Below are 15,044 nucleotides of genomic sequence, written 5' to 3' on the forward strand. Positions count from 1 at the left end.
CAGCCCGCGTTGCACTGCCGTCCGAGCCAGGCGCTAACGGCCGATTTCTTTCTTTGGTTTTTAAAGCCCAAAACAGTTTGCAATGTCTCTTCGGTAGGATCTAACTTGGGTAGGGGGGGCTGACAGAAAGTAATACACAGAGCCCCTGGGAAAAATCAGTCCTGGAAAGTGGATTAAAGCCCTGGAAAGGGGCAGGTGTGTGCGATGCAGCCCGGGAGCTGGGACCCGTAACCTGCTGAACCCTGGATTGCCTCGGGGGCTCTGGACCACACAGGCCTGGAGATCTTGGGTTGGGTCGTGGGTGAGACGACTTTGCTGCCTTGCTCTGGAGAGGGAGCCACTTGCCTGTGGCTGGACCATGAGGGGGAAGGAGAAGGTGCTCTTCTGCCTCTTGCTGCATTATAAGAGGGGCATCCTGCTCTTCCTCATCGTTTCCATCGGACGAGCCACCTCAGACAGTAAGTTGGGGGGGATCCCCTATTCATATTATCGCTGCTAGTTTGAAAACCCTGACAGTTCCTGATCAGAACAGATTTATTTATTTTTTTGGTTCTCTTTAGGAGATGGTTTAAAGTCTGAACGACCTTTTTTTTTTTTTTTTTTTTTAGATGGGGAAATAACCACCCTCCTGTACCAGCCAAATGCTCCTTATTGCAGGCTGCCACCTGCTTCACTACCTCCTTGATCAGCACATACTGAGTCATTTTTTATCTTTCAGTCCTGATTTCTCGCTCTTTTCCCTCATCCCTCACCGCCCCTCCAACCAACTCAACTTTAAGACCTGCTCGAGGAATTTGTCTAATTCCAAAAGTTGACCTTTTTTTTTTAATTTTAATTTAAATCTGACAAACTATTTTCAGGAAGCCTGTCAAGGTGTATAATTATTCCATTTCCTCTCTGCTGGTTTAGGTGGCTTCTTGCTGTATTGTATTGTTTTCTAGTCTTTATTTTTATTATTATTCTGTTACTTCTCTATTAAATCAGTTCCTGTTTTATTCACTCCTGGTTCTGCTGTCAAAATTGGTCTTTTTTTTTTTTTTTTAAAGCAAGATAGTTATTAAGTGTTGATATATTTTGATTTTTATTAATGAATTGGTGGGTGACAGGGGAATCTTTAGGTATTTCTTAGGGCCTATACCAAAATGAATCTTATTCTTTCTGTGGTGAGAATAAGACTACGTGAGCTGCCAGATTCAGGTCAGATCCAGCAGTCTAGCCCTGCATCCTGTGTATTTGGAAGAAGGCTTGTGTAGGGTGGTCCATCCCCTGTCAGACCCTTCCTGTTTGTAGAAGTCATGGCTAAGGGATGCCTTGAACTTGGGGTGACAGCTGGAATTTAATCTCCACTTCTGCCCCCAATCACCCAGCTCAGAGTCATCAAAGCAATACAGAACCTGCAGTGAAGGTCCATCTATCCACCATAAGAGGGACCTCTGCTGCCAGATAGGTGTGAGCTTATTTGTTTATAGGATGGGGGCCATTTTGATAGAAAGGGTGCAGAACAGAGGGGATATTTCTCTAATAGGACTCTTTTTTTGTAGGAAAAATGCAGGTGGTCTTGGACTAAATTGTATCCAAGAGGGCTAACCTGTTGGCTCAGGAGGCTGGGCACTGTCATAGGAAAGGTCCCCAGGTCAGCCGAGGGAGGGGGAGAGGAAGAGGCAGGAAGTCTCAGTCACTGCTTAAGGATGACACGAGGTGACTGGATTTAGGGTCCCATGATTGAGAGTTTAGGAAGGAGCCCTGGAGCAAGACCCTTGGCTGAGGATCTTAACTGCAATAAGAACATAAGAAATTGCCATGCTGGGTCAGACCAAGGGGCCATCAAGCCCAGCATCCTGTTTCCAACAGCAGCCAATCCAAGTCACAAGGACCTGGCAAGTACCCAAACATTAAATAAATCTCAACCTACTATCGCTTATTTATTAATAGCAGTTTATGGGTTTTTCCCTCTAGGAACTTATCCAAACTTTTTTTAAACCCAGTTACACTAACTACTGTAACCATATCCTCTGGCAATGAATTCCAGAGCTTAACTACTTGCTGATTGAAAATTAATTTTTTTTATTTGTTTTAAATGAGTTACTTGCTAACTTTATGGCCTGCACTCTAGTCATTCTATTAGCTGAGAGAGTAAATAACCGATTTACATTAACCTGTTCAAGTCCTTTCATGATTTTGTAGATTTCTATCATATCCCCCCTCAGTCGTCTCTTCTCCAAAGTGGACAGCCCTAACTTCCTTAGCCTTTCCTCATAGGGCAGTCATTCTATGCCCCTTATCATTTTGGTTGCCCTTCTCTGCACTTTCTCCAGTGCAACTATATCCTTTATTAAGATGCGGTAACCAGAATTGTACACAGTATTCAAGGTGCGGTCTCACCATGGAGCGATACAGAGGCATTATGACATTTTCCGTTTTATTCACCATTCCCTTTCTAATAATTCCCAACATTCTGTTTGCTTTTTTGATCGCCGCAGCACACTGAGCTGACGATTTCAATGTATTATCCACTAGGACACCTAGATCTCTTTCCTGAATGGTAGCTCCTAAGATAGAACTTAACATTGCATAACTACAGCAAGGGTTATTTTTCCCTATATGCATCATCTTGCACTTGTCCACATTAAATTTTATCTGCCATTTGGATGCCCAATCTTCCATTCCTGCAATTTATCACAATCCGCTTGAGATTTAACTACTCTGCATAATTTTGTCATCCACGAATTTGATCATCTCACTCATCGTATTCCTTTCCAGATCATTTATATATATATATTGAAAAGCACTGGTCCTAGTACAGATCCCTAAGGCACTCCACTGTTTTTATTATTTTCCACTGTGAAAACAGACCATTTAATCCTACTCTCTGTTTCCTGTCTTTTAACCGACGACAACACTAAGCATTTTTGGGGAGGGGAGAGGCTATATACAAAATTGTAAATACATGTTCTAGAAGAGTGACTATTCTTGAACAAAGCATTGGGATGTATCCACCTGAATCTGTTGCATCTTTACTGCTCGGATGTATTCTGAGGTTGGCGTAAGTTTTTAACACAAGAGGTTACAGTGCATGCTTGTCCTACTCTTGGCAGTGGGAAAAACTGGGGCATGAGAGAGATGGTTTTTCTGTTCAGTCTTACGTTAAGCCATAGCCCGGGTTTTGCTTTCCCATTTAGTAGCCACCTGCTCTTCTGGCTGCCACAAGTAGTGCTTGGCTGATTTGCTTTATCAAGAGCTAGATCACACCACCACCCCCCTGCTCTGTTGGCAGGCCTAGCAGGAAGACTTCAGGTCTTGAAGGGAGATCCTTAGGTAGCAAGTGATTTTACTTAAATTCAGAACGGTGGGCATGCTGGCGCAGCCAGGCAGAGGAGGCTTTTTCGAAAACACCGTGAACACCAATTTCACCGACTCTCTAGCGAGCAGCAACTGCATGAGCCGAGTAACACGCCAGCCTGGTATTTAGAGCTTTTCTAAAGAAACAAAGCCCGCAGGTCAGATTTTGCAACTCACGAGGCATGGACCCATAAACCTTGGCACTGGTTGTCTAGCTTCTACCGGCCTTAACTGGTTGCCCTTCTCGTGGTTCCAGTAGCCGTACCAATTGTGGAAAGAGCCTGGCTCCAAGGATTGCCCTCTCTCTTGCTGGAGCCTAGGCAAGAGTCACTCGGAGGTGGCCAATGACAAGTATCGTGGTGTTTGGTTTTGTAGTACCACCATCACCCTCTGCTCTGCAGACACGTTTTCATTCTTAGAACTGCAAGTACTCCCTGGGGATATTGTTGGTCACAGTGGAGAAAAGTGGAAATATGTTACAAATAGGTCTGTGGACAAAACACAGGCTTCTGCTTTTAGCTAGGGAGAGCTGGAACTGGTTCCCGCTGCCTTCCGGCTCATGTCCATTAGCATGGGCCACCTTGGCAGCTTGCTAAAAGCAGGATTTGCATCGTGTTGAACCCCCTGACCCAGAAGCAAGAAAGCACCCGGTGGGGGGTGGTGCAGAAAATTCCTATTTTCCTTGACTGGGATTTACTATATCTTCCCCTTTTTTTTTTTTTTTTTTTTTTTTTTTATTTTAAATTACCATCATCATCGGTTCAGGCTGTGAACACAGCCAAGGTTGAGGGAAGTCCACAGAAATATAACAAAGCAATCAACCAAAATGACAGCCCCCGTGGTTTCCTGCGGTAGCTCAAGAATAGAGTCTATGGCTAGAGTTAGAAAATTTTGCACCGGTTTCTGAAATTCTGCAGTAATTATGGGGCATATAAGAACATAAGAAATGCCATACTGGTTCAGACCAAGGATCCATCAAGCCCAGTATCCTGAACCAACAGTGGCCAATCCAAGTCGCAAGTACCCAAACTTTAAATAGATCCCATGCTACTAATGCTGGTAACAAGCAGTGGCTGTTCCTCATCGATTGATAGCAGTTTATGGACTTCTCCTCCAAGAACTTAATCCAAACCTTTTTTAAACCCAGTTACGCTAACTGCACCAACCACATCCACTGGCAATGAATTCCAGAGCTTAATTGTGCGTTGAGTGAAAGAATATTCTCTGATTTGTTTTAAATGTGCTACTTGCTAACTTCATGGAGTGCCCCCTAGTCCTTGTATTATCTGAAAGAGTAAATAATCAATTCACATTTACCTGTTCAAGTCCTTTCATGATTTTGTAGATCCTCTATCATATCTCCCTCTCAGCTATCTTTTCTCCAAGCTGAACAGTCCTAACCTCTTCAGCCTTTCTTCATAGGGGAGCTATTCCATGCTCTTCATCATTTTGGTTGCCCTTCTCTGTAATTTGATCACCTTTTCAGATCATTTATAAATATATTATAAAGCACCGGTCCAAGTACAGATTCCCTGAGGCACTCCATTGTTTACCTCTCTCCACTGAGAAAATTGACCATTTAATCCTACTCTCTGTTTCCTGTCTTTTAACCAGTTTGTAATCCACGAAAGGACATCGCCTCCTATCCCATAACTTATTGCATATTAAATCATGTAAATTTGTATTTTATGTACAGAAATAATTTTCCTACAATGCTTGTATCTCTAGATAATTTATTTAGTTCTTTTTTTTTTTGGGGGGGGGGGGGAATGGCATCTTGGTGATGGATGCTGGGAAGGGAAGAGAGGACATCTTGGAGTAGGGTGATGAAGATGTGATCTCGGGCAGAAGGATAGAGGATGAAGGGGATATTAGGGAGTGGTGCGCAGAGGAAGGGAAGAGGAGGGGATTCTCTGCTCATGCTGTCTCTCACTAACCCCCCCCCCAGTTTCAATCATTCTCCCTGCTGATCGGGCTTTGTGGTCAGAAAGGGTTGGCAGCTGTGCCTCGGGTCACTTCCTCCTCTTCTGCTGCTGGAGACCAGGACTTTACGCTCTGAACCCCCTACACCCCGACTCTGGCCTGGGGAAGCAGTGGCACCTCCTCCTACCGCCAAGCACAGGTCATGATGGGATGGGAAGGTGCGTGGGCCTACCGGTCCCACCTCTACTTCCAGTTCGACCCAGCCCCTGGTCACGCCGTGGGGTGGGGGGAGGGGATCTGAAAAGTTGTACAGCAAAAGTTGGATTTTGCAGGCCCCCCGCCCCATCCTGCCTCGTGGCTGCTGAATCCTAGCAGACTGGGGGCACTGACCTGGTCAAGGGCATTCTTCAGTACAGTGGGGCTTCTTCTGTTTTGCACTGGTAGGAAAGCCCTTGATTAATTAGGCCCATTACATCTCTAACTTCAGGGGGCAGTAGGTCTCATGTGGGTTGGGGGGAGGGGCACCTAGCTCCTTTTTAACTCTGCTCCCAGCTTCCACTGCCGATTTCTGACTCTGCTTACAGTTAATGCTATTCTTTTTTTTTTTTTTCCCTATTATATATTCTTTTGTCCACATTGTATAGCATAATTATTCATGCCCAGACCCCACCATGAAAAAGCTTGATGCTAGGGAAAAAAAAGCCGTAGTGCTAGAGGCAAATGACGAACGCAGCCTTGTTAATAGAAGTGTCAGTACCAAGTGACTAATTCTGCTCTGCATCCCATTGATGGAGGGGAGCTTCGGTGAATGGAGAAGAGATTCTTTTGCAAAAGCTTGAGCTGCAGGGTTGATCTTGCACCTGGCCGGGGCTTGATCCCCCGTCTCTGAAATTTCCTGCTAGCGCCCTCCTTCGTACTTGCCTTGTGCCGAACGGCGTCTTTCTGAAGCTTTGCACGGTGCAATACAGCCAGGCAGCATGGCGAGGTGAGCCTGGCAGCTCTTCTGGATCAGGCGAGCGGTGCCCAAACAATTAAGACGTTTCTGAGGCGTTGGGCCCACGTTTTCTTGGCCTCTGATTTCATCTCTTGCAGTCTGATGGTCTCCTTTATCTCCGTACGTAGTACAGAATAGGATATTTCCCCATTACAGGTCACCATACTCCCCCCAAAAAAATTCTGGTGTCATCTTGGTAACAGCAACACAAACTCCCTCCACTACCAGGCACTTTGCATTATATTTCCGTCTGTCTGGCTGGAATCCACGCAGAATGGATATTTCAGTATAAAAGGAATATGAGCGATTTTATAAATACAAAATCCTGCAAATAAACCCCCAAACCTCAGCACATTATGTAGAGTATTTTACATACCACAGTAGTACTAACTGCCAGGGCTCAAACAGCAACAGCACAACCTATGACAAGACAACCCTGGGTTCTAGAGCAGCAGTACACCACTTACTGAGAAAACACAGCAAAGCCTGCCACAGAGCCCTACATCCTAGGAGCTTGGTGACTCCCAACATAACCCACACCCCCAGCCTTTCTCTTGTCTCAAAAACCCCCCCCACACACACACACCCCATTTCCCAGCCAGCCTGCCTCCCTTCCTCCCTCACACCTTGTTGGCCGGCTCTCCTCCTCCCTCCAGGAATTCTTCCTTCCTTCCTAATCCATTCCCCCCTCTCTCTCCTCATCCCCCCCTCTAGGAATTCTTCCTTCCTTCCTAATCCATCCCCCCCCTCTCTCCTCCTCCCCCTCTAGGAATTCTTCCTTCCTTCCTAATCCATTCCCCCCCTCTCTCCTCCTCCCCCTCTAGGAATTCTTCCTTCCTTCCTAATCCATTCTATTCCCCTCCTCCTCTCTCCTGGCTTTCTCTTTCTCCCCTCTCCAGGCATTCCCTCCTCCTCCTCATTCTCCTGGAATTCTCCCCCCCTCCCTCCAGGCTTTCTCTCCCTCCTCTCTCTCTCTAGGTATACTCCTTACTGTGAGGTGCAGTCACATTCTGGAGTCACCTTCAGTTAAATGAACACAAACTCTCCGCTATCAGGCACTTGGGAAATAAACCCAATAAAAACACGTTCCAAACCTGTACAGCAAACCTGCCCTTCCAAAAGATCAAAAATCCTATCCATGAAAGGTAGTACTGCAAATATCACACTGGGCCCTAGAGCACTAACACACTTCCTACTGCTACCATTCCCAACAAAACAAAAATACTTCACCTCTGTCACATGCAGAACCCAGACCTTCACCTAATATACAGAGAATAAGGGATCATGGGCTTCCCAAGCCTCTCCTGGGGGACCCCACAGCCAGTCGGGTTTTCAGGATATATCCACAAAGGATGTGCATGAGATGAAGTTGCATATACCAGGTCTCCATGCTATGCAAATATAGCTCATGCATATTCATTGTGGATATCCTGAAAACCCGACTGGCTGTGGGGTCCCCCAGGAGAGGCTTGGGAAGCCCTGCTGTAAACCCCAAGAAGCTGGACTCTACATGCAATGGAACAGTCCGGGCAGTTTATTTGTTTCTAATCAGTTTGGTGCTCATCGTTTTGTTTTTTTTTCTGCTTTCAATGCCTTCCTCTTCTCCATTTTCCTTTTCTCCAGTCTCCGTTACATTTTCTGATTTTTTTTTTTTCTTATTTCCTTCTGTTTGCTTTACATCTTCCCCTACATATGTGTCTGACCATCTTTTTCCTTTCATCTCATTTCTCCGCCTTTCTGTTCACTCAAAGTTAGATTTTGTCCTCTCCTTCTCCCTCTCCGGCGTTTTACCTCCCAAACTCTCCCTCCTATTGCCACCTCTCGAGCCCTCGTCTCCCCGTCACTGATCTCCAGATATCTGACTCCATTGTCCTTCTCTCCCCCAACTGCTGCCTCCTTTTGATTCCCTCCTCCCCATCTCGTCCCTCTCTCTCCAACCGTCCCGCATCCAGCTCTCCCATATCCATCTCGTTCCCTCTTTCTCCTTGCCAGTTCTCCCCATCATTTGTTTTGCACCCTCCTTCATATCCCCCCAGCCTACCTCTCTCTCTTACCCCCATTGTCCTCCCTAATTTCATCTTTTTCTTACCTACCAGCTTCTCTCCCCTTTTCTAGCCTTTCTTCCCTCCATCACCTCCTCCACATTTTTCCCGTTCTCACTCCTCCTCCTCTGCCTTTCACTTTACTCTCTAGTCCTTCATTTCCACTCTCTGTTCTCATTCAGTCCCAGCCCTAAGCCTCATCTCTTCACCAGGTCGAGCTCCTTCTCTGCTGGCTCCAGGTCCTATCTCCCGTGCCATCCTCTAATGCCCTCTCTCCAGCTCCCTCTATCCCCAAGCCTTCTCTCTCGCTGCCTCCCTTCCTCCCAGCCTGGCTCCTCAGTACACATTAAATCTTCCTTCCATCTCAATGTGGTTCTCTAACCCTCTCTGTTCCACCAGTACCAGTCCTCTCTCTCTCTCTAGTTGTGGTCCTTTCTCTCCTTTCCTGCCCATCATGTGTCCTATCCCTCTATCCTAGTTCCCTCTTTCTCAGTTCTTGACCCCCATCCCAAGTCACATCTCCCTGACCTTCTCACCATTCACGGTCTCCCGCTCCATCTCCCCATATATTTCTCCATCTCCTTGTCCCACCACCCAAACTTCAATCTCTCTCGCTCTGCTCCTGCCACCACCACCCTATGTGTACTCTCTCTCTCTCCTCCTCACTCCCCTGCTGTGCCATTACCCCATACGATATAGGTCTCCTTGCTCCATGCCCTCAATTCCTAGTACTTTCAGTCTCCCCTTCCCTATGGCTTTTTTTCCAGTTCCTCTCTGGGTTTCCCCCACCCCCCCCACCACCACCACCACCATGGATGCCGGAAGCGGCATCTGCTGCTTCTGCCACACGGGTCCAGTCGCACGGTTTGAGTATTTAATCTTGTGGCTCATACCATGAGCCAGACCCAGGATGGCAGAGGAAGCTGAAGTGCTATGTTAAGCACTACTCTTCCTGCCAGCCACATGCACGGCGGGGGGGGGACTGGCCGAACACCCGACCCAGCAGGCTTTGGGAAGACTTAAGCCCTCTTCAATGCTGGTCTTATACTGGGGGCCTGATTACCATCGCTTCCCAGGTGACCATCCCAATGGGCAGTGCCGGCAGTACCTGAGCCACTCCTCGTCTTATGGCGCCCAGCTCACCCTACCCAGTGAGGAGTAGCCTAGTGGTTAGAACAGCGAGGCTGAGTACTCGGTTGTCCTTTTTTGACGGATGATTGTTTGGTTTTTTTTTTCCTTTTATCTTCTTTTCATTAAGGAGTTTTTATCCCTTTATTCTTGCAGCTGTGCAGTTATTTGCAAATCTTTATGGGTTCATGATGGTTTGCTGGTGTACACGAGTGAGTCTGTATGATACCATCTTGCACGAGGCATTATTAGTTGTCATTTTTGTATATTTGAGTAATGCCCTATTGTGTTATGTTTTTGTTTTGGCTTCTGTCCATGCTAGAGAGTGAATGGAAGGTCTGGCAGGTTACACCAGAGCTGAAGGTGCCGATGCTTTCTGGATGGAAAATTTTTAATTTTTATTTTTATTGCACGGGATAAGAAACAGTAAACAACTGAAACTGTTACATTTATCCTAAACACATTTCTTAGGAGGACAAAATAGCTATTAACCTGCCCTTCCTATTGTTCTCACCCTGTGTCCTCTTCAGCCACAGTAAATTGTCTGGTTTCCCAATGCCTGAAGCTGAGGTTGGACGTACTGCAGCTAAGGGAATTTCCACTAGCCTGTAACTGTGGCAGGGTGCACAGGCAGCCAGGAGAGCTTTTCTATTGGTCAAAAAACTGTGGTGGGGAGCATAGGCAGCTGGGAGAGCTATTGGTCAGAGATTGTGGCGGGGAGCCCTGGCAACCGGAACAGCCTTTCTATTGGTCAGCAATTGTGGTGGGGAGCACTGGCAACCGGAACAGCCCTTCTATTGGTCAGAGATTGTGGTGGGGAGCACTGGCAACCGGAACAGCCCTTCTATTGGTCAGAGATTGTAGTGGGGAGCACTGGCAACCGGAACAGCCCTTCTATTGGTCAGAGATTGTAGTGGGGAGCACTGGCAACCGGAACAGCCCTTCTATTGGTCAGCGATTGTGGTGGGGAGCACTGGCAACCGGAACAGCCCTTCTATTGGTCAGCAATTGTGGTGGGGAGCACTGGCAACCGGAACAGCCCTTCTATTGGTCAGCAATTGTGGTGGGGAGCACTGGCAACCGGAACAGCCCTTCTGTTGGTCAGAGATTGTGGTGGGGAGCACTGGCAACCGGAACAGCCCTTCTGTTGGTCAGAGATTGTGGTGGGGAGCACTGGCAACCGGAACAGCCCTTCTGTTGGTCAGAGATTGTGGTGGGGAGCACTGGCAATTGGAACAGCTCTTCTATTGGTCAGAGATTGTGGTGGGGAGCACAGGCAACCGGAACAGCCCGTCTATTGGTCAGAGATTGTGGTGGGGAGCACAGGCAACCGGGAGAGCCCTTCTATTGGTCAGCGATTGTGGTGGGGAGCACTGGCAACCGGAACAGCCCTTCTATTGGTCAGCAATTGTGGTGGGGAGCACTGGCAACCGGAACAGCCCGTCTATTGGTCAGAGATTGTGGTGGGGAGCACAGGCAACCGGAACAGCCCGTCTATTGGTCAGAGATTGTGGTGGGGAGCACAGGCAACCGGGAGAGCCCTTCTATTGGTCAGAGATTGTGGTGGGGAGCACAGGCAACCGGGAGAGCCCTTCTATTGGTGAAACCTGTCCCCAATTTTCCTTCAAACATGTTGGGCTTTGTCCAAAACCAAAGCATCTCCATATTCCTAGCTGGTAGGATGGTGCAGGCAGGCAGGAGTACCTTCTCCGACTACCAAAGTAATTAGCATTTCCGAGCACAATACACTTAAAGCACTGACACGCCCAGGAGCCATGGCCCTTGTAACTGATATCCTTCAGCTGTATTAAAGCATAATATTGACCAAAATTTGTTTAGATAGCCTGTTCTTGTCTTGGGAACGTCCTGCTGCTGTGTGCATGGAACATTAATCTGTTGCCAAAATACAGCTGCTCTGGTACTGAATTAGTAAAATAGTGAATGGTGCATTTTTTTTTTATTTTTAATTTTTTGGTGGAGGGAGGGGGGAGGTGGAGGACTTCCAACAGCTGATAACTATTTGCATTAACATGTAGCAAAAGATTAAAAAATGATATATTAGGACACCTGCTTCACAGCAGCTTTTGAACCTCCCCTCATGATGTGATGGATTGTTTTGGGGTAAAATCTGATTATCCTGGTCGTTCTCTGCCACGCTGCCTTTGACTTTGTCGACAGCAAGACTCATATTTTTTTTTTATCTCCTGCCCCCAGAAGCGATGTTTTGAGGCTATTTTTTTTTCTCCAAGGAATGTAACGAGTAGCTCCCTCCTCCATCTTGGCTTCTATTTCAGTTTTTTTTCTGGGAGCTGGCAAAATGCACAGGGGAAGTTGTGGAAATAATCAGCAGAGATGGGAAAGCAAACATCAGAAGACCCAAGATAGATTAATAAAGTCAAATGATATTCCATAATGATTTTTTCCCTAGCACAGACTTGGGGGAAATTTTTTCTATGAATAAGATCCTGACTGAGTAAAAATTAAAAAAAAAAACCAAGTGTTTTATCCTTTGACTGTGATCTTTCATTGGAGCAACAGTAGAAAAACTGGAGGAAATCTGATATAATATATGATGACAAAGAAACAGGTCGTAAATGAAACAATGTGCAATATTATTATTAATTGATTTTATATTAGGAGAAAAGCCTTCACTTTTTGCCTTGATAAAAGGATATTTGAATGCTTCATTATAAACAAATGTAAAAAGGAGATAATGAGACTCTGGATTATAATGGTAACATTAACAAGTGATTTATCACTAAATGCTAGAAGAAATCTTTTCTTCTTATATAAAAAGCTTGTTAATATTGCAGGATCTTTTTTTTTTTTGCCATTGTATATTTTTCGTGGTCCAACATAAAAATTATCCATAGAGGAATCGCGTCGGCGAATTTTCAAGACCTTACAAAATCCCTTCTGGAAATCTCCGCGTTACGGTATCCTCGCTGGATGAATCCTCACATTCTCACCTGCCTTTTTTCTTCGTGATCATTTTTAGATTTCAAAGGCGCTCTTTCAAAGTAATGCTCAAGGTAGCTTATAGCACGGTTGGAATCCCCTTCCCCCAAAAGAGTTTACAGTCCTGTCCTGGAGTCCCTGTGGCTGTGTCCTGTGGGGCATCTTCCTCGTCATCCTTGGTGAAGTTGCTTCCAGTAAAGAGGGGAATTGAGGTTTTTGAACATCTGGCCAGCGGTGAAGCTAAAAAAAAAAAGTCTAGAGATACAGAATAATCTTTAGGCTAGCACTGGTGACTTTGGAACCTATGGATTCGGCAGGTTGTGTTAAGGGGAAGTTCAGGGGGTGGAAGGAAACTGGAACCAAAAAGTTACCAAAAAGGGCCCTGACCTTAGTGGTCAGAGTAACAGATAAGTATGAGAGAAATAAGTGTGGGAGCTTGCTGGGCAGACTGGATGGGCCGTTTGGTCGTCTTCTTCTGCCGTCATTTCTATGTTTCTGTAAATGTAAGTGATCTTAGGAAATGCCCACATCGCTTGGGGGTGTGGAACACTGAGTGGCAGCCATGGGGCTGATCCTTGCTATGACTTATTGTGTGACCTGTGTCGCTGCATTGGTGGTGGTGGTGGTGGTGGGGGGGGGGGGGCGCCAGTTTCTAGGATGGCGATAGGGAGTGGCTATAAGCAGCAATGCATGTGGAAGGATCTTGCTTTCCCCTTCTTAAAGGAAGGTACCATTAATCTGGGGAGGTTCAGTAGGAAACAGGTGAGAGAGGTTTGGGTTTTGCCCGCCTCCCCCCCCCCCAAACGTGGGAACGTGTAGATGGTGTCTCTGAGCTGTTTATCATCACATGGCACCCGCTGTCCCCCTGGAGCTTCTGTTAGACTTTCAAGGAGGCAGGAGCCCTTGGCCCGGTGTCTTCTAACCTAATTTGAGGGAAAGGAGTAAGGAGAGCTCCCTTTAGGGGGTCAGCCTACAGTTGGCTCGCCTGCCTGCTTTGAAAGATTGTTTTGGACTCTCTTAAGCCAATTTTTTGAGCTTTCCCTGTGCCAGCCTTGGACTGGGGCACCTGCTGTTTAAGGTTAGATCATGTGGAAGGTAAGATTCTGGCAGTCTTTGGTGTCTCCTTCAGAAGATAAAGGCTGCCTGGTGACCGGATGCAGAGGAATTATATTTTTGGAAGTTTTCTTCCACCCTTCCTGCTTCTTGCTTGATTTTTTTTTTCCCCCCTCTTTTTGAGTTCAATTTAACTTTTTTTTTTTTCCCACCTGGAGCTGATAACCCCTGGCACCTGGGGAAGTCTTTCATCCAGAAAGAGACAGAGGAGTTACAAATCCCATCTAAAGCAAGGGATCCCAATAAACAGCCCGATACTGTAAAACCGCGGGAGAGCGGACGAACGCCCGCTCTCCCGGCGCACGCACCGGCCCTTCGCCGGTGCGAGCTATCCAGTATGCAAATTAGGCGACGCGGTGCAAACGAGGGAAAGGAGGCGCTAGGGACACTAGCGCGTCCCTAGCGCCTCCTTTTGGCCTGGAGCGGCGGCTGTCAGAGGGTTTGACAGCCGACGCTCAATTTTGCCGGCGTCGGTTCTCGAGCCCGCTGACAGCCACGGGCTCGGAAACCGGACGCCGGCAAAATTGAGCGTCCGGTTTTCGGCCCGACAGCCGCAGGCCGACTTCAAATTTTTATTTTTTTTTTTTACTTTTGGGGACCTCCGACTTAATATCGCTATGATATTAAGTCGGAGGGTGCACAGAAAAGCAGTTTTTACTGCTTTTCTGTGCACTTTCCTGGCGCCGGAAGAAATTAGCGCCGACCCAAAGGTCGGCGCTAATTTCTTAGAGTAAAATGTGCGGCTTGGCTGCACATTTTACTTACTGGATCCCGCGCGCATACCTAATAGCGCCCTCAACATGCATTTGCATGTTGAGGGCGCTATTAGGTGCCGCGGGTGGGCCGCGTGTTTTCCTCCCCTTACTGAATAAGGGGAGGAAAACACGCGTCCAGAGCAGGCTGACAGTGCGCTCCGACGGAGCACACTTTACTGGATCGACCTGATAGAAAGGAAGAAAATACAACAGAAAGGAAACGAGCTTTGTGGCCGTGCAGGGAAGTTTTTTATGTAAGGGGTGAGAAGTGCCCGCCAGGTGCTGTCTAAGCAGTTACCAGAACCAGGGAAGAGAGTGAGGTTATCCTTCTGGGGCCGTCTGAGGCGTTAAAGGATGCCTACAGGAATCCTTGGACGATATTAAATCCGGGACTAAGCTCCAGCTGCGGACTCACGATGTTGGACCGGCCCGGGTATTCGCCGCCCAGGACACGTCACGTGGTCTGCCGAGCGCGACTCTGTCACGGCCCCGCACGGCAGACCTCGTGACTGGAGCGATCGGCCCACCGGGGGGATGCCCGATCCCCCGAGAAGCCAATCCACCCCTGCTAAGCTCTGATTGAATTTTGGGGCGTCATACTTTCTAACCACCTTCAGCCGGGAAGATTGAAGAATGTAAATTAGGAGGGGGAAGGAGGATCGAACTCATTTCGATTTACATAATCTGGGGAAATGTCAGTGCAAATAAGGCGTCCTTCCAAAGGGACCGAGACTTTGCCAAAAAAAGATGTGAAGTCGCGAGTTGATTCTGCCTGTCTGCTGCCTTATTATT

At 47.1% G+C, this 15,044-nt stretch overlaps 1 protein-coding gene across 1 annotated transcript in view; it reads left to right on the forward strand.

Moving 5' to 3' along the window:
* The window catches only part of INSRR (insulin receptor related receptor), an 82,009-nt gene continuing 66,965 nt past the window's right edge, over window positions 1-15,044 (forward strand). Inside the window, exon 1 of the mRNA XM_029581587.1 lies at window positions 1-458. Within this exon, the coding sequence (XP_029437447.1) occupies window positions 359-458 (100 nt within the window). The 5' untranslated portion in view covers window positions 1-358. The remainder of the gene's footprint in view (window positions 459-15,044) is intronic.

This window comes from Rhinatrema bivittatum, chromosome 16, assembly GCF_901001135.1.
Source record: "Rhinatrema bivittatum chromosome 16, aRhiBiv1.1, whole genome shotgun sequence".
NCBI lineage: Eukaryota > Metazoa > Chordata > Amphibia > Gymnophiona > Rhinatrematidae > Rhinatrema > Rhinatrema bivittatum.